General features: G+C 38.0%; 1 protein-coding gene across 2 annotated transcripts in view; it reads right to left on the bottom strand.

Moving 5' to 3' along the window:
• Positions 1 to 5,286: 5,286 nt before the first annotated feature.
• The window catches only part of SH3PX1 (sorting nexin 33-like protein SH3PX1), a 161,482-nt gene continuing 141,875 nt past the window's right edge, over positions 5,287 to 24,893 (bottom strand). The window contains exons 4-5 of one of the 2 annotated variants that reach the window (XM_073982298.1): positions 5,875 to 5,897; positions 5,287 to 5,685 (exon numbers count right to left, since the gene is read on the bottom strand). In XM_073982298.1, the coding sequence (XP_073838399.1) occupies positions 5,894 to 5,897 (4 nt within the window). In that variant the 3' untranslated portion in view covers positions 5,287 to 5,685; positions 5,875 to 5,893. Of the gene's footprint in view, positions 5,898 to 24,893 lie in introns of both variants that reach the window. The other variant, XM_073982297.1, reaches the window with a different exon arrangement.

The following is a 24,893-nucleotide window of genomic DNA, read 5'->3' as shown; positions in this document are numbered from 1 at the left end:
CTGGCAGAGGAAACACTTGAGGTCGAACTATTTGGAGACGAGTCGCTACGATGTAGCAAGGTGTGATGACTTCGATTACATTTCGAACACCGACGATGACTACTGCAAGTTTTTACTTCATGTCCCGTACGCAAACAATTCACACACAATCTACGACGTTTCACAGTGGAAAACCTAGCCGAGACAGACATATTTTTGAATCAAGGACATTCAAAAAGCAAGTGGAACTGCTGGGGACAAAGAATGCAATCATTTTTCTGCGATACTTTTGGAGAACGAGAAGAATTGGTATTAGTCATACACGAGTGAAGATTTTTCACGTTAGACTTTTTAACCGGATCATTTCCTCTCATGTCGTGAAGACACATGAGCGTCTGAATTTGCTCAGTTAGAAAACTATCGAGATCTTTCCACAACGAAATAGAAGCTTTGTCTTTAACACTTTGCTCCCACAAAGTTTGTGTTAATTTTTGGAGCCTTTGAAGACAAATAAAGAACGGATCCCAATTTTCCGTACTAACGTCGTAAATGGACATTGCAGACAAACAACCATTAATACCACGCTGGATTTGTTTGAGACCCGAACACGTCTCGATTTCAAGTACCGGAAGCGAAAATAATACTTTGAACTGACTATGAATTAACAAACGAGGATTGTCATAAGTCGATTTCAGAGCATTCCATGCTAGACTGAAGCTACGGTGAGTCAAAGGGAATTTCGAAACAATTTCACGAGCTTCCCCACTAGTTTTTTGCGTCAAATGACAAAGACGCTCAATATCCGACAATCAGAATTTGTAATATAAACCGTGCTAAACAAGTCTCTAAAAGTAGGCCACGAGAGAAAATCACCTTCGAAAACTGGAATATCGCATGGAGGCAAGGCTAAATTATGGACAATGTCTACATTTGGCGGGTCAATAGCAAAATTCGAGCTATCCCTAGAATTCCCAATACCTGATATTGGGGAGCTAGAAGCCTGAATACTAGGGTGGGGCGATTTGTGTGGAAGCAAAAAAACCTTAATGAGCCCTTCGCGTTTCTGATTCCTGGGATTGAACTGAGCAAAAAAGTCCACTGGACCATATACCTACCGTGAAAATCGAGCCTCCCGATTTTGACTTTAAGTTTTTTATTGACGTTTTTTGGATATTTTGGCATATAACAGCCAAACCATTGAGATTTTCGATCCAACACAAAGACAAACATTGTAGCCAAGACAGTAATTGAAAACTCTCTAATACATCGCAAAAGCATTGGAACGCTCCTTCAGGCAGTTTTGGCCTTAAGAATGTGCAAACTTTTCGGAAAATGTCGGTAAATGACATTGTGCTACAAAATTTGACCCGAAAAATATTCAAGTGTTCTGATGCAAAATTATATCGTGTTGGGATCCATGGACAACGACAATGCCTTTATTTCGCTTGGGTCACTTCGTTTTATTTTTTTATAACGGTAAAAGTAGTGAACATCTGGGATTCTTACATTTTCAAATTTAAACGGGCATATCTTATTTTTTCCACAACGGATTTCGTTTGATCCTTCTTCCTTTTAAAGGGGTGAATAATGTTTTTTGAATAAGCTATCATTGTTTTAAATCGGTTAACAAATGGCTAAGTTATAGTGGTTTATGTCTGAAAATTCCCACAAAAAACCTATAAAGGAATTTCTCATAATTTTCAAAAATATAATGTTTTTTTGTTTTGTTCAATATTTATTTTGAAAATTATGAGAAATTCCTTTATAGGTTTTTTGTGGGGGTTTTCAGACATAAACCACTATAACTTAGCCATTTGTTAACCGATTTAAAACAATGATAGCTTATTCAAAAAACATTATTCACCCCTTTAAAAGGAAGAAGGATCAAACGAAATCCGTTGTGGAAAAAATAAGATATGCCCGTTTAAATTTGAAAATGTAAGAATCCCAGATGTTCACTACTTTTACCGTTATAAAAAAATAAAACGAAGTGACCCAAGCGAAATAAAGGCATTGTCGTTGTCCATGGATCCCAACACGATATAATTTTGCATCAGAACACTTGAATATTTTTCGGGTCAAATTTTGTAGCACAATGTCATTTACCGACATTTTCCGAAAAGTTTGCACATTCTTAAGGCCAAAACTGCCTGAAGGAGCGTTCCATTGCTTTTGCGATGTATTAGAGAGTTTTCAATTACTGTCTTGGCTACAATGTTTGTCTTTGTGTTGGATCGAAAATCTCAATGGTTTGGCTGTTATATGCCAAAATATCCAAAAAACGTCAATAAAAAACTTAAAGTCAAAATCGGGAGGCTCGATTTTCATCGTAGACATATGGTCCAGTAGACTTTTTTGCTCAGTTCAACCCCAGGAATCAGAAACGCGAAGGGCCCATTAAGGTTTTCAAATCGCCCCTGCCTACTGAATACCCACACTTCGAACAGTGTGAGTAGACGAATTCGTGTTATTTAAACCGGGATCGTTTCTCGGGGCTTCCCTTGGAGTGGCAGACGAACCCTGTCCATCCTTAGGAATATCGGAAGGATCCTGGTTTAACGAAACCACTGAACTGCTGTAAGAGCTCAAGGACGATTTTCGAGACCGCCGAAATTTGTTCAAATATTTATTTATTATGGCCTGACATTCCATAAAAAGTTCATAAACAACCGCGTATTTGCCATCGACAACACCAATGTCTTCCGCAGTTGTATCCTCAGCCGATTTCAGATACTCTAAACAGTTATCAAAGGAACTTTCCACCTTGGTCCAATTTTTAACTAACTCGGTACTTTTTACTTCTAAGATAAAGAAATCTAAGTCTTCTTCCTTCGCGTCTTTAATTTTGGCACAAAATTTTACCAAATTATCCGAAACTCGGGTAAAATCATTGAGAGGAGTGAAAGGCATCTTCCAAAGATTTTCTTAAAATCACACGAAAACTTCAAAATTTACGAAAAAATAAAAACCAAGCTTTTCAAGCAGAAAATGCGACAAAAAAAACGATAAAAGCGAAAAATTCCAACTCAAATAATCGAAAAAGTTTAAATTCTTGCGAAAAGATCAAATTTCTTTCCAAATCCAACAAGAATTTCCAAGATTTTTCACAAAAAAATCAACCAAAAATAGCAAAATTTACGAAAAATCAACAAAAATCGCCGAAAATGTTCGATAACAAACGAAAAACCAACTTCTTCCCTTTAATAATTTCGAAAAATTTTCAAAAAGTGTACAAAATGACGACAAAAGCAAAAATATTTCGAAAAAAATTCAAAAAATAATATATAAATATATAATATTTATGTCAAAATATTCAATAACTAAGCTTGAAATATTTTTTACGATACCAAAAATATTAAAAACGGCAAAAAATTACTATTTTTATGTCCAATTACAATAAAATAATAATTTTTTCCAAACCGATTAATATTATCGTAAATGCGGACTGTATGGTGCACGATAATCGAAAATGTCCAAAAATGTATTTATTTTTATATATACACACACCGCAATTTAATATGCAAACAATTTTCTCTTTTGTACCCAACGTGTAAACCAGAAACAATCGACCGACCGGATGTGTGTAGCGTACACGCAAACAAAAGAGAAACGAAAAAATTATTTTCACCAGGCTAGCTGTCGCTGCCTAAAGCAATGGTATGTAAGTGATGTGTGTGTATATAAGCAAGAGACCGACGACGACGTAAGTATGTCACTAGCGTATGTATGTTTAAATCATCGTGTATTATTGAACAGGGAATACTGCGAATATTAAAGGAATAGTTTGGTGTAGTTTTCGGTGGTTTTTTCCTTTTGTTTGGCACAACAAAACAGTGGTAACCCGATGGAAATAATTAAGTAATTAATTTTCAATAAATAAATGAATTATTTTATTAATAAAATTATCGAAATTTAACACGACTGTTAATTTTAATTAATTTTTTTAATTAAATTTTATTAATAATTACACCACTATTCACTAATGAAAAATACACTGTTTTTGGCTAAAATGTTAGCACTTTTTCCACAATATTTTTTGCAACCAAATTTATTTTTTATTGGTTTTCACTGTTCAATAATTAACACCGAAAAAATGAAGAACGAAAACAAATGTAATACGCGAAGCGTTGTAAAGCGGCCGTATGTATTATTGTTGTAAATAGATCGAAATGAATTTTTGGACGATGGATATTTCTTTTTTTTTTTTGTTTATATTATTTTTTCCACAACGCGAGCTCACAAATAATAGAAACACTGCACTCACCTGTTTGTTTATATGTTGAGATGAGATTTTATGTTGATTATGATGTTAATGAGGATGGTTGGGATGATTATGATGTTGTTGATGCTGTTGCGAGAATAAAAACGAAAACCAATTAGAACAAAAACCAAAACAATCCAAATGTTCGTATCCGGCTCGAAGGACCAAAATGTAAAGGCGCCGAAATTGCGTTTCGAAAAAGAGATAAATAAAAACACGAACGTTTTAATTTTCAAATAATAAAAAGCTGAAGCTTTATTGAGTAAATAAATAAATAATTATAAATAAAGGGAAAAGTAGCAAGGCGAACAGATTACCTGTGTTACGGATGGCGATCGAAAACGAAGTCTCAATAATAATGCCGAAAGGTCGCGTAGGCGCAAAAACAACACTCGTTAGAAAACTCCTAGATGACATATCAATGCTGTAACAAAAAGGGAGTAGGCCGTTTTCTAACGAATTAAACACAATGAAAATTGTGCGAAAAGCGTGCATTTCCAAACAATGCAAATTTAACTGAAATATATTAATTCTTACTTAAACACACATCATACCATGATTGTAAAGTTTTTAACACTTCCTCATGTATCCTGAGTTTTATCTTTATGATCTACCAGATAGTATTGATATTGGCATTATAAACTGCAAAGTTCGAGATTATGTTCCAGAACCTATACAATGTAAAAATTGTTTCAAGCCCATATCCCATATGTGAAGTATGTTCTGCTCTTGAACACGATCCAACACCCTGTTTAAAAATTGAATTTACCAACTGTACTCACGCGCATAGATCCAATAACAAAAAGTGCCCAGTCTTTCAACAAGGAAACGAAAATTTAAAAATTAAAACAACAAAAAAATTTTCCTTTAAAGAGGCAATACAAGATGCCTCTAAAGCAGCGACGTTTGAAATACCAACTGAGACTTATAGTTTTTATTAGTTTTATCCCGTTAAAATCACAAATTTATGGTATTTAATATTTCTATCCCGAGAGAGTCTTACAATTAGTCACTAATTCCATCCTTTCTCAATTAAAAGTCGTAGGTTTATGTTTAAATAAAGTAATTAAAGGAATTATATTTAGTTGAATTCGTGTTTAAAGTTTATTAACAAAACGAAATCATTTTAATAAAATGAAATGGATAATGAAATAAATGAAAATCGATGATGAATAAATGAAAAGAATAAAATGCGAAGGCCCCCTCCTTTGTAACGTCGTAGGTGTCCTTAGGTTTAACTTTCAAGACCCTATAAGGACCTAAATATTTCGGTTTAGATTTTACGCCAACGTCGTATTCTCTTAAAGATTTGCGCTTTTGATCGTAGTATTTCTTAGTCTCATTCTGCATCCGATCTCGCTGTTCGTCGTAGCACAAAAACATTTCCTTCTTCTTCAGCTTTTCATCTTTTTTTATTCTCATTCGCGTCCTTTGATACGTCGAGTTAATTTTGTAATCCTCGCTCGTAAACGTTGAGATAGGTTAGGTTAGGTTTAAGGATGCGCAGCCCTCTATTAGAACAGGTGACTGCTTCACTCGGAGACCGTTGGTCCATTGTGTTCATCTTGTGTAGGCTATGATGCAGCTTTATGAGATGAGGATGATAGGATAGAGATGGTGAGTGTGGGAGATGTAAAGATTGACGCCAAGGAGTTATCTGGAAAGTGAAAAGAGTATGATTATTAAGGGGTTGTAAAGGGCCTTTGCCAAGCCATGCTAGATGTCTGGCAAAGTTGAGTAGAACGATGGGATCTATGTTAGACAGGAAGGTTAGAGTGTCTATCTCATATCTGCCTAGTGTACGGTATCTCCTTGTTTGCAACATGGGACACCTACAAAGATGTTCGACAGTCTCTATCTCCTCCGCATCTTCACATAGTCTGCAGTAGTCAATGCCACTGTCGTCCCATTTTGAAGTTAGGGACCTCACCGCGATTTTCATCTCTAACTTATCAACTGAGAGTAGGGATGCCGTTCTTCGACGAGAAACCACAGGCCAGATTGCCTTGGATACCCTGCAACCAGGTTCCAATAGCCATCTTTGATGTGCTTTCTCATTGAAGATCTCCCGAAGTTTGCCGATGTAATGGCACATCGGTGGCCGGACGGTTTCATCAACTGATAAGTCGATAGACCTAGAGCCACCTCGAGCCAGTTCATCTGCTACTTTGTTTCCCATGATGTTGCTATGAACCGGAACCCAACATAGCTTTTCGATATCGTGTATATCCTGCAGAGCTCTCCTACAATCAAGAATAGGTCTTGAATTTATGGTCCGTGACTTGAGAGTCTTGAGGCCCGCTTGACTAGCGACATATAGTCGCTTACGCAACCATTGTTACCTAACTCAAGTGGACTATCAACTAGTTTGACTGACTCTCGGAGTCTAAAAGCAGTTCTCGCTCCTGAAACTGGATTAGGATATCCAGAAGTTGGAGATCCAGGATGACGTTTAATGCAGCTTGAGGAGTGCTTTTAATCGATCCGGTAATCAGCAGTGACGCGGTTCTTTGTACACTCGATAATTTGGAGAGTAACGCTTTGTTCCCAAGAGCTTGCCACCAGACCAGTCCACCATAGGTAAGTATGGGCAGGACCTTACATACAGCCAGTGTATGATCTGTGGGCTCAATCCCCAGCTTTTCCCAATGGAGTTCTTTCAGGAATAGAGTGCCATGAGTCCTTTCTTCGTTCGCTCCTCTACATTTCTTTTCCATGACAAGCGATGGTCCAGAATAGTGCCGAGGTATTTAGCTTCCGCAGAAAGTTCCAAGGCCATCCCGGTTTCCTCCGGGTTTACTCCCAGACCATTGTTCTGGGCCCAGTTTTCGAGTTGTACTAATGCTCTTTGCATGAGCTCAGACAGGGCTGGCAAGAATTTGCCATTTTCTCCCCATATGCCCGACCACCTCATGCAGGGCAGTCTCCATTGATTTGCCCTTAGTGTAGGCATGTTGTGATTTGCTGATGTTGTTGGGGTTTAATTGTGTTCTAATTTCAAGATCCAGTAACCTTTCTAATGTTTTCAAAAAAAGGAAGAAAGACTTATTAGTCTGTAGTCTTTTGGCAAAGTATGACATGGCTTCCCCGCTTTGGGGATGTAAGTCACCTTAACGTCCTTCCACAGACCAGGTATGTACGATAACAATAAACAAGCCTTAAAAATATCTACCAGGATTGATAGCGATTGATAGCAACATTATGTAGCATTGTCGGTATAATACCATACGGTCCCGGTGATTTATAAGGCTGGAAACTGTTGATCGCCCACCGAATTCTTGTGTGATTAGTTATTCTGTCAATCAGCTGTTCATCCTCGACGGTTCGGACTCGACTGAGATTTGCTCTTGGCAAGGCTCCGTCAAAGTCAACACAACCGGGAAAATGAACCCCTAATAGCAGATCCAGGAACCATCGCCCCGTTTGATACTACCTATGGGTTTTGGGTCCTTAGTATCTTACGGAACCTGGCAGCTTCACTAACTCCTTCTATCGACTCACTGAAACTAACTCAAGAATTTCGTTTAGCTTTCTTGATTTCACTCTTGTACTTATTGAAATTTACCTTGTAGTCATCCCAATCCGTACTGAGTTTAGTCTTACTGGCTTTATTGTAGCATTTCCTGGCTGCTTTCCGCAGCTTGGCCAATTGTTTAGTCCACCACACCGGTTGGGATTTCTTCCCCGGATGGGTGATTGGACATGAGTCCTCATAGCTCACTAGGAGGGTTTTGGTTAGGGAATACACAGCTCTCGACCTCCTCAACAGTATGAAGGGTGTAACTTCCACTTCCATACAATCATGAGGCCGTCAGAATTTACCCCAATCCGTTCTCCTGGGATTTCTATGAGGGTTCTGTGTTACCCCAAGTATAGAGATTTGAAATAGTATCATCTTGTGATCCAAAAAGGAGCACTTTTCTGGTACTTTCCAATTCTCTACATCGGAGTCGTCCATGTTGGTCAGGGTTATGTCAATGACTTCCCCCCTTAATCTATTTTGAAACGTGGGAGTGTTACTAGAGCTGGCAAACCATCGATATTTCCAACATTAGATATGTTCGATATATTGTTTTAAAATATCGATTGATATCGATATTATCGTTAAGTTGTCATCACCTTTAATTTGGAGATGAAAATGGCGGAAATGTCAATTATTTTCTTGAAAATATGCAAAAGTTGTTCACAGAAATGAAAAGGAGAATAAACTACTTTTATTTTATAAAAATGTAAAAAATACATTTTATTTTACCGAAAAATGTGTACGTGTGACAACGGACTTACTTTCTTACACACACATAAGCTGTATTCCTTTACTTACCTGAGGTTACCATTTTAACCATTTGTTACCATTTTTAACCTGCAAAGCGTTCCTTAACCCCGAAAAGTGGCAAAACTGTAAGCAATTTTTAAGAGAGTGAGAGGGGAGAGAGAGCGAAAATGGCTTTCTCTCCTACCACAGGCTACCAGCAAAATTTCTGCAGGTAGAAAATGGCAGAACTGATTTTTCGACTTTTGTTTGACGATTATTTCACAAAATGAAGAAAAAGTCGAACACTGACAACACTAAATTAAAAATTGTGAAATAAAAGACGAAAATTGATTTTTTATGTTTTTGTCTGACATTGCTGCCAGTAGTGGGATTCTGTAACTCATTTTTGCTGTTATCGATAATTGTCGGTAAAATTAAAATGCTTATAATTTCGATAATTAACGAAATTTTTCGGTAAGTTAACGATGAATAAAAAGTAGTCGCTAGCTTCTACCGACACAAACAGTGATGCCAACTTTCCTTTATGTTTTTAGTCATAATTTTGCGATTTAATTTTACCGATTTTTGTCGGTAACAGCAAAAATGAGTTACAGAATCCCACTACAGACCTACCATTTTTCCGTTCCTTTACTTTTCTGGTAAAAATGTTGATGAGAGAGCAATTTTGAACAATTTTGACACTTTTCTCTTTTACCACTCTTACCATTAAAAAAGTAAAGGAACAAAGCTATAACCGAAAAGCAATGAAATTTCTATTTCAATGGATTTCAGTAGTGGGATTCTGTAACTCATTTTTGCTGTTACCGACAAAAATCGGTAAAATTAAATCGCAAAATTACGACTAAAAACATAAAGAAAAGTTGGTATCACTGTTTGTGTCGGTAGAGGCTAGCGAATACTTCTTATTCATCGTTAACTTACCGAAAAATTTCGTTAATTATCGAAATTATAAGCATTTTAATTTTACCGACAATTATCGATAACAGCAAAAATGAGTTACAGAATCCCACTACAGGTTAGGGGTTTTTATTCCGATAATATCGATAGACAAAACTATCTATCGATATTGAAATTTTAAATAATAATCGATATTATCGATAGTGCCATCGATTATTTGCCAGCTCTAAGTGTTACCCCTATTACAAATTCTTAAATTTTTTTAAATAAAATTGAAAATGTTCTCACCTCTGGCATTTGTGTCACTGCTTCCCCAGTGAAAGTGGTGGGCATTGGCATCACATCCAAGGACGATCCTGCCTATGCTCCCTAGCTCATCCATTAGATCCTGAGTGATCTTGCCTGGTGGTTCGGGGTCTTCATAAGGCAGGTAAATCGAAGACAAAACTAAGGGTTTGCTTCATCCTTCTTCCATCCGTACCATGGTTATATCACCTCTACTGTATTTGGACAGAAGGATTAGGTTAAGATTCTTTTTAGCAACTATACATGTCCTCACCTTGTCCCCATTCGAGGCTGCGAAAACAGTATAGTTGTTGCCACTAAACCCACTCACCTTATTTTTATATAAATAAGGTTCCTGGACAAGGGCGATATCGGTGTCTTGAGTCGAGAGGGTTTTCAGTAGTTCACCAGCAGCAGCAGGTTTGCAATGATGCAAGTTTATCTGCACAAAGCTAAGCTTTTGCCGCTTCCTACCTACTGGTGCTTTGGTGGGATTCGGAAACATAATCGTCCTAATCCAAAGTTCAGCACCCCTCCTCGACTCCTGACTTGTCAGTGGCGAATTTTATGACCAGTCTGTCGTTCTTCTTAAAGGAACCGAGAATCCTCCAGTTTCCCATATGAAGACCGACATTATGCTTCTCAACCAACTTCAGTATTCGTCCTAACTCCATTGAAGGAGGAGGGACCCATACTGAAGTTATCATCCCACATGGTATCTCAGACAAAGGTACAACTGCCAGATTGCTACCTTCCCAAAGAGAGCCAATGTCATTAACTGTTTTGACAAGGAAATCTGCCGATTCCTTGTTCTCACAGCTAATTACCTTGGCTCCCTTTTAAAGAGCAGACTGGCCTAGCCGTACGTTTTCCTGTTCTACCATTTCCGAGAGGAGGATGTCCCGAAGACGACCCTCAACTAGCAACCAATGACAGTCACTGATACGCCCATTGGGGCCAGCCCTGTCTATGATTGGCAGCCGGATCTCACCCGGGAAATCCGTTGAGCAGCGATGTCATCCAGCTTCGGGTTTGACAAGCAAGGAGTCTGCAGAGCTGTAGGCTTCGCGTTGTCCTTGCTCACCTACGTGGACGAGCAGGAAATCTCCAGACCGCTAGGTCCGGGACTTTCCTTACTCGTCTTCACGGACGAGCTTGGATTCTGCAAAACACTAGTTTTCGCGTTGTTCCTACTCGCCTTTGTGGGCGATCAGAAAGTCTGCAGAGCACTAGGTTTCGCCTTATCCTCACTCGCCTTTACAGATAAGCATGGAGCCTGCAGAGCATTTAGTTCCGCGGTATCCTTACTCACCTTTCTAGACGTACAAGGCTTCAGAGAGGAAGCACTTGATGAAGAGGCTTTAACCTCTTAAGTAGTGATCCCCTCACTAGCCTTTCTCGTCACCGAAGCAAATGATGCCAACGGATAGACCGGCCGTGTCAACGTGGACTTCTTCGCTGAAGGAGGTTGTTCCTTGGAAGACCTCCCATCAAAATTTTATGGAAGTGGTTCCATGAGATGCCATGATTTCACTGGATCTTTGGCATTGGTTCAAATGAAGTCGTGAAAGATCCGATCTTTTCATCAGCATTTGAACCAATTCAAAGGAAGTCGTGATAGATCCGATCTTTTCCTTAGCATTTGAACCCATTCCATCGATCCAATAGAGATGAATTTTGTGTTTTTATTTTTACACGTGTATATATTCTTTTATTTATCTAAATATGTACGTTTAAAGCAATGTAAGATTTATTATGCTAGGAAGTCCCAATCATTGAGCTAAAAGTAGAGTCGGACTGCATTCTTTGGTATTAGTCGTGTTCCTTTACGTGCCTGAGGTTACCAGTTTTTACCCGCAAAGTGTTTCCTTAGTCCTAATTTACATTAGGCGAGTTTACTTGCGGCAATTGTCAGTTTGATGGAGAGAGAGGTGAGGTATATGGTAACCCTTTGCCTCTCAACACCCTCTCTCACCCACAAACTGACAATTGCCGCAAGTAAACTCGCCTAATGTAAATTGGGACTTACTTTTAAAAGCATACAATTTATATGAGAGCAGTTCACCACTTTTACCATTTTTGCAACAATTACCATTTTTAAAAGTAAAGGAACAGACCAATTATAAAAGTTTCCTTGCCTGCTCTAGAGAACCCTGCTCAACAAATCGATTTGTAGATCCCTAAAAAACAACAAACATTTCCAAAACGTTGTAAAATAAAATTCACGAAATAGTAATCTGCAGTTGGAGTCAATGTCGAAATCTGCACTGCACTGATGGGAAGTAAAATCGTTTTGTAAGATGAATCAAAACCTGTTACGGAGGAAGTAAACTCTGTTGCGTGCAGCGGCGGTGTTTAGACTGCAACAGCTAGGACCGCCGGAAGTCAAGTTTCTCACTTAAATTTACAACCTGTCGCTTGCCAAACACATCGCTCCCGAAGTCTGGAAAATAGGCCAGCTACTAAAGCCCGGAAAGGGATGCCAGCAAAGGTGAATCTTACAAACCGATTTCGCTTTTGTCGCCCGTAGCAAGGACCCTTGCGGCTTTAGTTCTTCCAGCATCAGAAATAACTTTTTTTTTTCCAGTTGCCGATCAATAGCATAGGATCCGTAAGCAGCACAACAACTGCGCTGAAGGCCATCTCCATATTAGCAGAGGACTCACTCAGAGCAAGCCGTGCTCATAATCTAGAAAGAGAAGTCTAACGTTACAAGAGAGAACCTCTAGATCAACAAGCCTTTTAACCAGGTTTAAGTAGCATTCACACGAATGCAGTCGCATGCAGTAAACAGTTATCGTGTGAATGCGGTCCTTGGAGAACATCCACCATCTATCGCTGCTGAGAAGCGTGTAGTGTAGCCGTCAAAATTCCTATAGGGCAAGTACTGATGACACCGTGGAAAACATCTGCCCAGCATACAGCACAGGCCCCCACGACACACTGCTCCTTTTCAATTGCCCTACAAATCCTGCTAAGAAACTTAAGTTTGCAGCTTTGTGGTTACAAACCATATAAATAGCGAAATAGCCACATTCTTACGACTGATAGACCCAGAGTCAGATTAAGCAGAACAAGTAAGAAAGTGTCAGTCGGCTTTGCCGACAGAGATATACCCTCAGCCTGTATATATTGAAATAATTTTCCCAAAAAAACTTATGTATTTAGGGGTTTTTAAAAATATTGGGAATTTGAACCGACAAAAATGTTCATTATGATTAGAGATCAAAAGTTTTGCGGAACAGATACTAAAAGGAATGGATCTACATTGACCATTATGGAAGTGGATTTCCAGCCACTACATATGGTGCCATAGGGGGCTTTTACGCCCTTCGGGATGTTTGCTCAAGAAGTATGGACTTGCCCCTGAAAAAACGTTTACGATCGTAATTGAGGCAGCGAATGCAAGTTGCTTTAACAAAAATCAAAGTGATTCGATAGCAGGTCTAAAAGTGCACTTATCCGAAATTTTGTGTGGGAGGTACCGGATGGAGTGGACAAATATTTATTTATTTATTTATTTATTTATCAACTTTACAATAATTCTAAGCCATCGGGCCAATTTAAATGAATTACATTATATTACATATGTGTATGTTATCACTACTCAGAGTGCATATAAAACTAGGTATATGATATAATCCTATAATTACAAATACTCCAAGCCATAAGGCTAAAAAAAATACAAATATTTATATTCCCACTACTCAAACGTAAGAAAAGATTAAAAAAATGTAAAAAAAATAAACTATAGATAATAATAAGGTTATAACCCTTCATATTTGAACTGACAGTTAAAAATAAGTGAGATCACTAAAATAATAAAAAAAAAAAACAATTTGGCGTTCATCAAACGATGGAAAGAGAAAGTATCTGAGCGTCAGAGTAGGAGTTGCAAAAGATGTCTTGAGAAAGAAGCTGGTGATATATTAAATACTTTTAAATTGTTGGGCAAAATATTATATAGCCGCGCTACTCTTACTTCGAATGAACTATCCATTAAAAAAATAGCACTAGAAATATTCAATTGGCTCCTTCTTGTAAAAGTGGAGAAGTTGAACAAAGACATTAAAAAAGTAGGACATTGGTTACGAACCAACTTATAGAAAAACACCAGTAATCGAAGTTTTATAAAATTTGGAAAAGAGGTCCCTAGTAATTTAATGGTATATGGCGTAATGTGATCACGCCTATTAACGCCGTAAACATAGCGAACTACTCTATTAATTGCGAGCGTAATCAAGTCAATAATTCCCTGACCTGCACCAGTGTAAACCTCCAAGCAGTACAAAACAGTAGGCAGAACTAGACTATGGGCCAGACGATATCTAACACTCATGGGCAAATATAGATCTGTGGCATAAAGACATCTTAAAGAAAAATTTATTCTTGAGACTACCATATCAACATGACGGTTAAAGCTAAGTTTATCATCCAACAAGATGCCTAGAATGCTCACTTCATGTACAAACTCAATAATTGTGTTGCTATATTTCAATGTCAGATCATGAACCGGAACAGTGGAGAAACACAGGGCTTTAGTCTTTGACGGATTGATGTTCAAATTGTTATCTGACATCCAAGAGTACAAAACTGACATAACCAGATCAATTTTTGATTGAAGAACTGGTAAAAATCTGACCTCACCAACAAAAAGCAAGTTAATATCGTCCGCATATGCAAACGGCATGCACCAACTCTGCAGCTTGGGAAATAGGTCATTAATGAACAGTATAAACAAAAGTGGACCCAACACCGATCCTTGGGGTACTCCACTTTTAACCGGAAGAATGCCACTATACCTCCCACCAGCACATACAACCTGCTTTCTGTTCGTTAGATAAGACATAAGGAGCTTACAAGCATTATTAGAAAATCCATACAAAACACTCAGCTTGGTTAGCAATAATGCATGATCGACACGATCAAAAGCTTTTTCTAGGTCAAGAGCAACTAGGAAAGAGATTTTAGAACCACCAAATTAGACCTTACACGGTCAGTTAAACCAAGTAGGAGAGAAGCCGAACTTCTATTCCTACGAAAGCCACATTGTGCATCATGAAGGGAAGAATTACTATCTAAAAATGCAGATATCTGAAATTTGAGGCAGTATTCCACAATTTTAGAACAAACTGGCAGTATGGAAACAGGCCGAAAACTATTAATATCATGGATAGCTCCCTTCTTTGCAACAGGAACAATCTTAGATACTTTCCAAGCTGTGGGGAAAGTTGAAGTCATTAGTATGATATTGACAAAATAAAGCAAGTGCCTAGAGATCGCTGTATAAATACGTTTCCAAAACTTCAATGATAAACCATCAAGGCCAGCTGCATTAGATTTAATAGACATAAAAGCTTTATCCAATTCTAAAGAGTCAATGCAACGAAATGAAAAGTTGCCATAATCAGGATTAGGGTTATATTGAAAAGTCGAATTTATATTAATTTGGTTATTTACAAAGATACTATTAAGTTCTTCAGGGCTTACATCGCAGTCATAACATTTATCAGCAGCTACACCAGTAGACCTCAGCAATCTCCAAAAATCTTTACCACTGCTCGCACTATCAAATAGAGTGGAGTGGGCCGTTCTCTTTGCCTTACGGACAATCGACTTTGCTTTATTACGGGCCTTGCAAAAAATTTTCCAATTTGCACTACTTTTGTTTCTCGTATACTCACGAAACGCAATGTCACGCAAGGACGTAAAATAATCAATATCTCTAGACTTATACCACTCATTATTATTCGGTCGATATTTAGGTATCCTTTTAACGGGAAAAATACTGTGAACTTCACTAATGCAAGATTCAAAACTACTCCAAAGCGTATCTACATCAAAAAAATTATACAGTGTAGAAAAATTGACAGAAGAAATATGATCGTGCAGTGTGTCTTGGCTTACAGCACCATAATCGATATATTCAATATATTCCCGCACGGAGTTCACTAACCTATCAACCGATAAAAATATAAAAGAGTGATCAGATATACCAGGACATATAAATTGATCAGACACCAAGACAGACTCTGGATTACTGACAAGAAAGAAGTCTAAAAGCGATTCAGAATTGTGTGCAGCGCTATAATGAGTGGGGATAGAGTTATGAATAATAGAAGCATTTAATCTTATACAAGAATTCCGAACAATTGTAGACGTATCAATGTCAAAAAGATTACTATTGAAATCACCCATTATAACATACTCAGGATAGCGCACCAAAAAATCAGATACCTTATGCTCGAAATCAGAAAAGTTACCGTGAGGTAAATATACTACTCCAACTAGAAACTTCCGACCACCATCCAACAATTCAACAAACAGATATTCGACATTGCTATTACCATCACTTTTATGCACAACATTAAATTTCAATGTATCCGAAATAAACAAAGCAACGCCTCCCCCACGTTGCGCAAGACGATCATTTCTGACGCAAGAGTAGCCCGTCAAACCAATTTTACTCGAAGGAATGTGTGGTTTAAGCCACGTCTCACTAACACCAACAACTTTCAACAAACTATCTTCCACCACATTTCTCACCTCAGACATTTTAGCTGACCTACAAGACAGGTTAAAACTACGACAATTGAAATGCCCGATATTAAGGCTATTGCTGAGACCACCAAATGATGAACGCAAATAGGAATTATCATGAATAACATTGCCAAGGTTACAAGAATTCATATCAATGATGGAGAAATTGAAGAAATATATAAAAGCGGAAATAAAGACAATAAAAATAATTATTCTCGAAAACTGCAATCAAGCACTACACCACTACTCCCACACTAGGCGTGGAAACATTATCGCCAGACGCGCCAAAATAGCGCTCTAATTCAAGAGCATCCAATACTAGCGGTTCAGAGGAAGAATTAGCTGTGACTTTAACCTTAGGCAGGTCGCCATTAATTAGAACATATTTATCTATCCGGTTCTCTCGTCGCAACCTCCGACATTTATAAACCAGCTGAGCAGCCGGTGGAGTTAGGTGATCATTTAAATAAATCCGTGACATGCCACCACTAACAACCACATCCTTTAGGAGAATCGATTTACAACGGTGAAATTTAGCCATTATAGTATCCCTAGTGTGAACCGAAATGAATTTCACCAGCACAGACTTTCCACCATACACGTAACAACAATGGTTAATGTCACTTGCCTGGATTCCAACCCCACATAAACTTACTATCTTAATGATAGGATCACGAAGGTCGACAATACCTCTAGGTAGGCCATTGATTAATATGTTCGAACGATTCATACGCCTTTCGTTAACATAGTTATCCCGTTGAAATCGGGAAAATTTATCAAAGGAATCGGACTTAAGCTTAGCTAAATTACGCTGACACTCATCCACATTGGTATCAGTTATGCGTAAGGACGCCATAAATTCCGATCGAAAACTACCCACCACATCATTCACCATAGCTTCGAAACTTGTCATACACTGTGATCTGTATGTGATCATCTATCTGTTTCTTCATAGATGCCTCAAAGTCCGACATAAACTGTTGCATACGATCATCAAGGTTTTGCTTTAAGGATTTAGCCAACTCATCAAACAAAGACTGCACAGGTACATTACGATGGACCCGATCACCAGCATTTACGGAGCCATTAGAATCACAATTTACGGAGCTTCTTGAAGCTTCCCCATTAGAACCACGACTGCTACAAGGCATTTGAACAGCCAAAGATGTCCTAGACGGTAGTTTACAGGCTGCACAGGTATACTTCAAAGTTGGTTTTGTCTTTAAATCCTGTATGGAGATATTTATACATTTCGGGTGAAAATATCTATTACATTTCATGCACCCCACTCTGTACGTTCCTTTTGTGGTGGCTTTGTCGCACAATGGACATTTGTGACATGACACAGCTTTGCTTGGTGCCATAACAATAACGGCGGCAGAAAAGTAAACAAACAAGATGTGAGTGTATTAGTGAATGTGTGTAATACAAAGCAGCAATCCACAGCTCCACCAAAAATTAATTAATATTGACTGACAGCAAATAATTTACACAGCAACTCCAAACATTAGCAAAAATGTCAATGTTCAAGAACACCACGAACAAAATATATTGGTGTAAAACGATTTTAAACTACTCAAAAATCCACTTTTAATAATTTCTTCAAGAGCGCGTAAAAAAGTCAGCTGCTCATGGTAGGGATCTCAAGATTTGAACTTGATCTATATCTAGTAGATATATTAGGATGTGTAAAGTATGGACCAATTCGGCCACTCCCTTCAAGAGTTGGCCCTAAACTGAACTTTTCCCAAATTTTGTGTGGGAGGTACCCGAAGGAGTGGGCCGATTGAGTCCATATTGAAACATTATTTAAGTCTGGTGCACACTTTACGATGGGCAAAGTATGAACCAAATCGGTTACTCTCTTCAAGAGTTATCGTGCGCACAAATTTTCCGAACATTTTCGAACCTTTGTGGGGGAGGTACCGGAAGGAGTGGACCGATAATGCCCATCTTCGAACTTGAACTAAGTTTGGGCAAAATATTACGAAAGCCAAAATTTGAACCGAATAGGTTCATCCGTTCGAGAGTTATCGTGCGCTCCAGCCAGCCAGACAGGCAGACAGACTGACGGACATTGCTCAATCGACTCCAAATTGTCTGAAACACATTTGGTCCAAACATACTTGGGGTCTAAAACCATTATTTCGATAAAGAACATTTTGCCCGTATGAAAGTGTATATACCCTCGTTAGCATAAATGCTGAGGTATAAAAATGAGAATACAAACATATTAACTACTGTTACAACAACGAGAACAAACTGCAATTATAGATGTAAACTTTATGATGATAAATAAATTATAGTTATTTCATTAATTCCTTTGAATTAATAAAATAAAAAAATGAAAATCATTTTTCAATACAGCATTTTCCATTTTCCGAACAAGACGTGAAAATTACATGCCAAAGGGTTGGTGAAAATGACATGCCAAAGATTAGCGAAAATGCTATTCTGGGGAATTTGTTAAGATGGCATGCCAAAGGATTGGTATAGATGCCATGCCAAAGAATTATTGAAGATGCCATTCCATCGAGTTAGTAAAGATGACATACTTAGGATCTGAAAATGAATTGCATCTTTTGGGGGTCACGCTCTTGTAAAAAGAATCAGTGAAGATGCTGAAAAAATGACATTCCACTTCACTTGCACCCATTCTTGAATAGCATCTTTGGCATCGAACATTTTGCTGGGCTCATCCTCTTCACAACCACTGGTTTTGATTTTGGATCGGTCGACCGAGGTCCACATTCCTTGGAGAAAGCCAATGCCGTCACTGACCCATCACTATTCCGCTCGCTCGTGTTACCACTTGTGTCGGATGGTATCTTCTGTTTCATCAGCCGACTCACCTCTATCACCCTTTGTTGGGGTTTAAAGTTGGGCCAGCTACAGAATCAGTCGATACCTTCTCAGATGATTTTGACTTCTTTTGCTTCTTCTCAGCCTTCTTTGAGGGCTGCGACGTTGCCGCATTGGAAAAAGGGGTGTCCTAATCAGAGCTGAAGTCTCCTCCCATCGTCACCTCTTTGGAGGTTTCGATGGGGGTTACTCCCGCTCTTGACGTAGGGATTTCACTGACACGCACTTCCCTTTATGGTACGTGAGGATATTCTCTTTCAAATTTCCTCACGTACTTGAGGTTAGACCGTATCATCTCAAATTCCCTTACGCTGATGGTATTTGGGTCCTTATTGGCATACCGATTGCAATAATTAGTTGCCCTTCGGTATGATTTCCTGTCTCTTGTTTCCTTGGCTTTTGCAGAATTGGAGGTCTGCGGATTCAGAAAATCGTCCATCTTTTCGACAGGTTCTTCGCGCGCGCCCCTCTTCTCCTCTAATGCTTTTTGCCTTTGAAGCAGAGGTTTGTCGGAATTGTCCGACACCAAAGCATCAACGGATGGGGCGTCATTAGCTAGACTAGAGGTAGGAACATGGATCATAGTCGCGTCCATATCTTCCTCCTCAGTCAGCGATAATTTTTCCCAAATTTCATACGGAATGCTTTCCTCCTTGAGTATCAAGGGGACGCTTTCCTCGATTAAATTGAGGAGTACAAGGCTCTGTCTGTTTAATATGGTCCAGTTCCGGAGGGTCGTCCCCGCCCATATTACCAGTCCGATTTGTAGCAGAGTTAGAGCTGCTGGCCGTAACGTTAGGGGAATCGTTGTCAATGTCCATATTCGTAATTATCAGGGATAATGAGGAGGTTGCGCTTGTGAGTGTGAAGAGGGTGCCAAGGCATCCACACCTACATCAGTCGAAGGTTAATTTTGAGGTTTTTGGATTTTTGTTTTTTTTGTTTAAATTTCGAATGTCCATGAGATATTGATTTGTGGAGGAGCTGAGGTCTACCGCGGCATAGCCTCCTTACCACGACAAGGGCATGACAATTACTCGTTGAGACGCCCAGGTATCAACGAGGCTCCGTTCAAATACAGTTGGTACCCTAACTGCAAACCTTGAGAACATCGATGGGCACGTGGTCGCTTAACACCCCGGTGTTAGGGAATCTCAGCAGTTTTTTATTTGGTAGGAGATCACTACCAAATATGTGTCACACATTCCAGAGATACACTGTGGGTGATCAGTGCACTGTATTGGTTTGTGACAGTAGAGGTGGATAACCTTGGTCGGTCACAATGCCCAGATCAATAAGAAGCTGAGTGGAACATTGTGACGTCTAGCCCGCATCGCACCAAGGTCGTTATCCCCGGCGGGGGGAAAACGTTGAGATACAATCGCTTTCTACTACAGCCCTTTCTCGTATTATTATTATTAGGAGATCACTACCAAACATGTGTCACACATTCCAGAGATACACTGTGGGTGATCAGTGCACTGTATTGGTTTGTGACAGTAGAGGTGGAAAACCTTTGGTCGGTCACAACCCCCAGTTCAAGAAGAAGCTGAGTGGAACATTGTGACGTCTAGCCCCCGCATCGCGCCAAGATCGTTATCCCCGGCGGGGGAAAAACGTTGAGATACAATCGCTTTCTACTACAGTCCTTTCTCGTAGTGGAAGTCGTCTGGAAACAGGCTTGTACGTTTGAATCATAGTCGTTACTTTTCTTGCCATGTCTTCACCAACAGATGCGACGTTGTCATATCATATCAATTTTTTTACTGTCGTCACAAGACTATGACCATTATACGATGTACCTTTTCTTCTTTTAGTGTTGCATCTTATACCTTTTCAAACTTCAGGCAATCTGGCGTAATTGTTATATTGGCTTGAGTGCAAATATCGATTCCTAGTTTCACCTCTACGTCGCTACATGTATTTGGAACAACATGGAATGTTAAATCATATTCTTCACCTTCTAATTTAATGTTTTAGTCAAAATTTCCTAGCGGTTTAACCTTATTTCTCTTTCCAAATCCGACTAGGTGGAAATTCGATTTAATTAGCCTTGGTCTTTTCAGATGAATATACACTTTCTCGGAAACGACATTGCTACCAGTGTCAAATACCGATGACCAACTTTGATCTCCAAATTTGATTTCTTTTCTCATTATATCATGCGATACCAATCGATGTACATTTGATACTTCTTGTGTCGAAGGACAGTCTTTGGATATGTAACCAAAATCATTACAATTGAAACACTTGAGTCCTTTTTTCTTGTCTTTACATAATTGCGACGTATGCCCTTTTGCGCCACAATTAAAACATAACATCTCTTTTTTGTATACTTGAATGTTTGCTTGCCAACGTTGTGTGTGTTTTGTTTTGCTTCACCTATACTTCTGTGCTTCATCCACATAGTCTCGTAACATTTTAGTTTTGCTTTAAACTCTTTCAAACTTGTTGCACCGTAGAGAACCGTTTTATTTCATGTTGAGTCACGTATACCATCTATCACGTATTGCATTAAAGCGCTGTCTTCTACTAATCCACGCGAATCAAGTTCTTTCATGTTCAAAAAATATTCATGAACATTCTCGTCTTTGGCAATTTTTCTTTCAGCCAGTAGTCGATGCAGTTGTGCACTAGTAGTAGTAATATTCTTTATTGTTTAATTTTTTGAAATTTTACATTGCAATATAGATTTTTTTTTTTTAAGAATATATAAATATAAATATATTTAGGGACATTGACTTAGAGTCGTCTGTCATTTTCTGACTAATTAGTAGTGATTTCAGTGTTGAATGTAAGTAATTACAAGTTGAATTCTAACAATAATTGATTTCTGTATTGTAAGCAAGTTCTTAAATAACTGGCTAAGCATTTCCAATTGATTACATATCCATTTAGTATATCTATTAATTCAGGTTCATAAATTACTGTTTGTTGAAAAAACATTTGACGAAATTCTTTTAGTGCTGGGCAACGACCTAGAAAATGCTGTATGTCTTCATTTTCCTGTGTATTGCACATTGAACATCTTGGGTTTGCATCTATTTGATATCTATTTGAGTTAAGTGCTATCATACCACTTCTAGCTTTAAGTATCCACATAATATCATCCTGTGTCACATGGTCCATGAAGAACGATTCACCAAGGGAAGGTTCTAATTTACTGTATAATCGGCGTGAGTTATTTGCTTTCGATAGTGCTTCATTCATTAAAGTTGTACGCATGTTTTGCAGAAGACATTGTGTATTTTGCCTCCAATTCAGTTTAGATAGATGTGGAGAGAAATTTGATATGTTGTGTTTATCCGTTAAGTTATTTAGTTGATTTTTCCAGTATATCTCGTATGACATAACTTTTTTCGCCAATATTTTTGGAAGCCTATCATCATTATACTCGTACAAAATACGCATTATATATTTCATATGGTTGTTGAAAGTAAAAAGATGACCACTTTCGACACCAGTTTCTAACAGGAGAATGTACGTGGGGGTAAAACTTGGCATTTTTAATACCTTTTTTAGGAAGAAAAGTGTGAGCTTATCGGTTTCATCGAAATGTGTAAATCCCCATATTTGTGACCCGTATGATTGAATTGCTCTGCATACTGCTAGAAATAGTTTCCATTTTGTTTTCAGAGATACATTTGGTTTGGAAAGAAAGCATTTCCAAGTTGTATTTATGCTATTTTTTGCCAACTCGTTCCTTTCTTGTATCTGCTTTCTGTGGGATAGTTTAGGCGTGAATGTCAATCCTAGGTACGAATATTCGGATGTGATAGAAATCTCGTTTCCGTTATATAACCATTTTTCTTTCTTGGATACCTTTCCTCCTTTTCTAAATACCATAATTTTTGATTTTTCCATATTAAGTTCCATATTCCATAATATACAATACTTCTCTAGTTTATTAATCATTCCTTGTAACACATCTATTTCGTCTGCTAATATGACGATATCGTCAGCATACATGAGAAGTCGTATGTTCTGTTCATCTATAAAAGTGCCTCCGCCAATGAATTCGTGTAAATCATTGAGGTATAGAGCAAACAAAAGAGGAGATAATAAGCAGCCTTGTTTTACACCGGTGTTTGTGTCAAAATCTTCTGAAAGCTCCTTTCCTGTCCACACCGAAAAAGTAGTTTTTTCGTATATTTTTTCAATGAATTTTACAACTTTCGTTGAGACCCCAATGTTATTCAATTTGTATATCATAGATTTTCGTGCAACTCGGTCAAATGCAGCTTTGAAATCTACGAAAAATGCGTAAGTTTTTTTGTTTTGGTACCAGTTTAGATGAACTATTGATGATAAGTTGAATATGTTATCTGCTGTAGAGTAATTTCTCCTAAACCCAGCCTGATATTCGTTTATCTTTTTATGCTTTTCGCACCAATTTGTCAATCTGGAGTTAATAATAGACATCATTATCTTCGGTAGACAGTTCATAAAAGAAATACCACGGTAGTTTTGGGGTTGATGTTTGTCACCTTTTTTGAAAATTGGATATATAACACACTTAAAAAACGTAGTATCAATTTCTCCTCTTTGGAAAAGATCGTTACAGATCCATGTTATTTGTTGTAACAGGCCATCAGTTGCATATTTGTAAAATTCGTATGGAATACGATCTTCTCCTGGGGCTTTATTTAACTTTGCTTTTTTTAAAGCACTTTTAACCTCTGCCAAGCTAATTTGCTTGTCTAAGTCTTCATTTGTAAAATACATGTGTGCGTATTGTATGTCTGTTGAAGTTTGGTTTTGATTTAGTAGGCTGTGAAAGTAGTTCTTCAAATCATCAGCTTGTATTGGTATATTGCAACTTTTTTCCTCATTTCTTAACTCCCTTACTATTTTCCACCAATCTCTGGAATCTTTTACATTGTCTATCTTTCTTTCCATGGCGTTATTGTAGTGAATTTTTGCATTGCGACAAACTTCCTTGTATCGTTTGTTAATATGTATGTATTTTTTCCGGTTTTCAGCACTGGGATTTTTTCTGAATTTATGGAGGTATTCAAACGATTTTTTCCTTGCATAATAGCAAGAAGAATTGAACCACTTTTCGGTTTTTTTAAATTTATGTTCTTGCTTATGTATATTTTGATATGCTTCTTTTATGGCGTTTGTTATATCTTCAAAAGTACTGGGAGCTTCTTGTTTGTTTGCAAGAATATTTGTTATATTATTTTCGTATTGAGCGCGTTTACTATCATCCCATTTTAACTTTGGAAGCAGAGTGTTTTCCCCTTCTGGGGTTTTATTCTGTTTTAAAGTCATTGAGAATACTATAGGCATGTGATCTGACCATATTTTATCTCTAACTTGAAAAGAGTGTACTTTCGCCAACAGCTCCTGTGAGACGGCGCAGATGTCATTGACTGAAGTGCCGACTGTGCTTACAAATGTGAATTCTCCCATTTCATCTCCTTTTGTCATACCATTTAATATCACCAAGCCATGATCGTAACAAAGGTTCAAAAATTCCTTTCCTCTTGCATTTGTTTCAGTATCCTTTGATTTTCTTTCTTCCAGACCTGCATGAAATGATTCCATAAAGATGTCATCGACTTTCTTTTGCAATGATCCAACCCGAACGTTTAAATCACCCATTATTACTGGGTTTTCCATACCAGATTCTTTTAGAATAGTATCAACTTTTGATAATTGTTCTTTCCATGTTGGAACTCTCATATATAGTGGAATTATGTTAAATTTCAGCTCGTTTACTGATATGTTTATTACATTTTGTTCTTGCAGCAGTACATACGAATGTTTGACACCTAATTTTCTGAGATC

The sequence above is a fragment of the Musca autumnalis genome, unplaced genomic scaffold (assembly GCF_047663935.1).
Source record: "Musca autumnalis isolate F117 unplaced genomic scaffold, ASM4766393v1 scaffold_4, whole genome shotgun sequence".
Taxonomy (NCBI): Eukaryota; Metazoa; Arthropoda; class Insecta; order Diptera; family Muscidae; genus Musca; species Musca autumnalis.
Note: the sequence above shows the minus strand (reverse complement) of the source record. Positions and strands in the feature narration are given on the sequence as shown.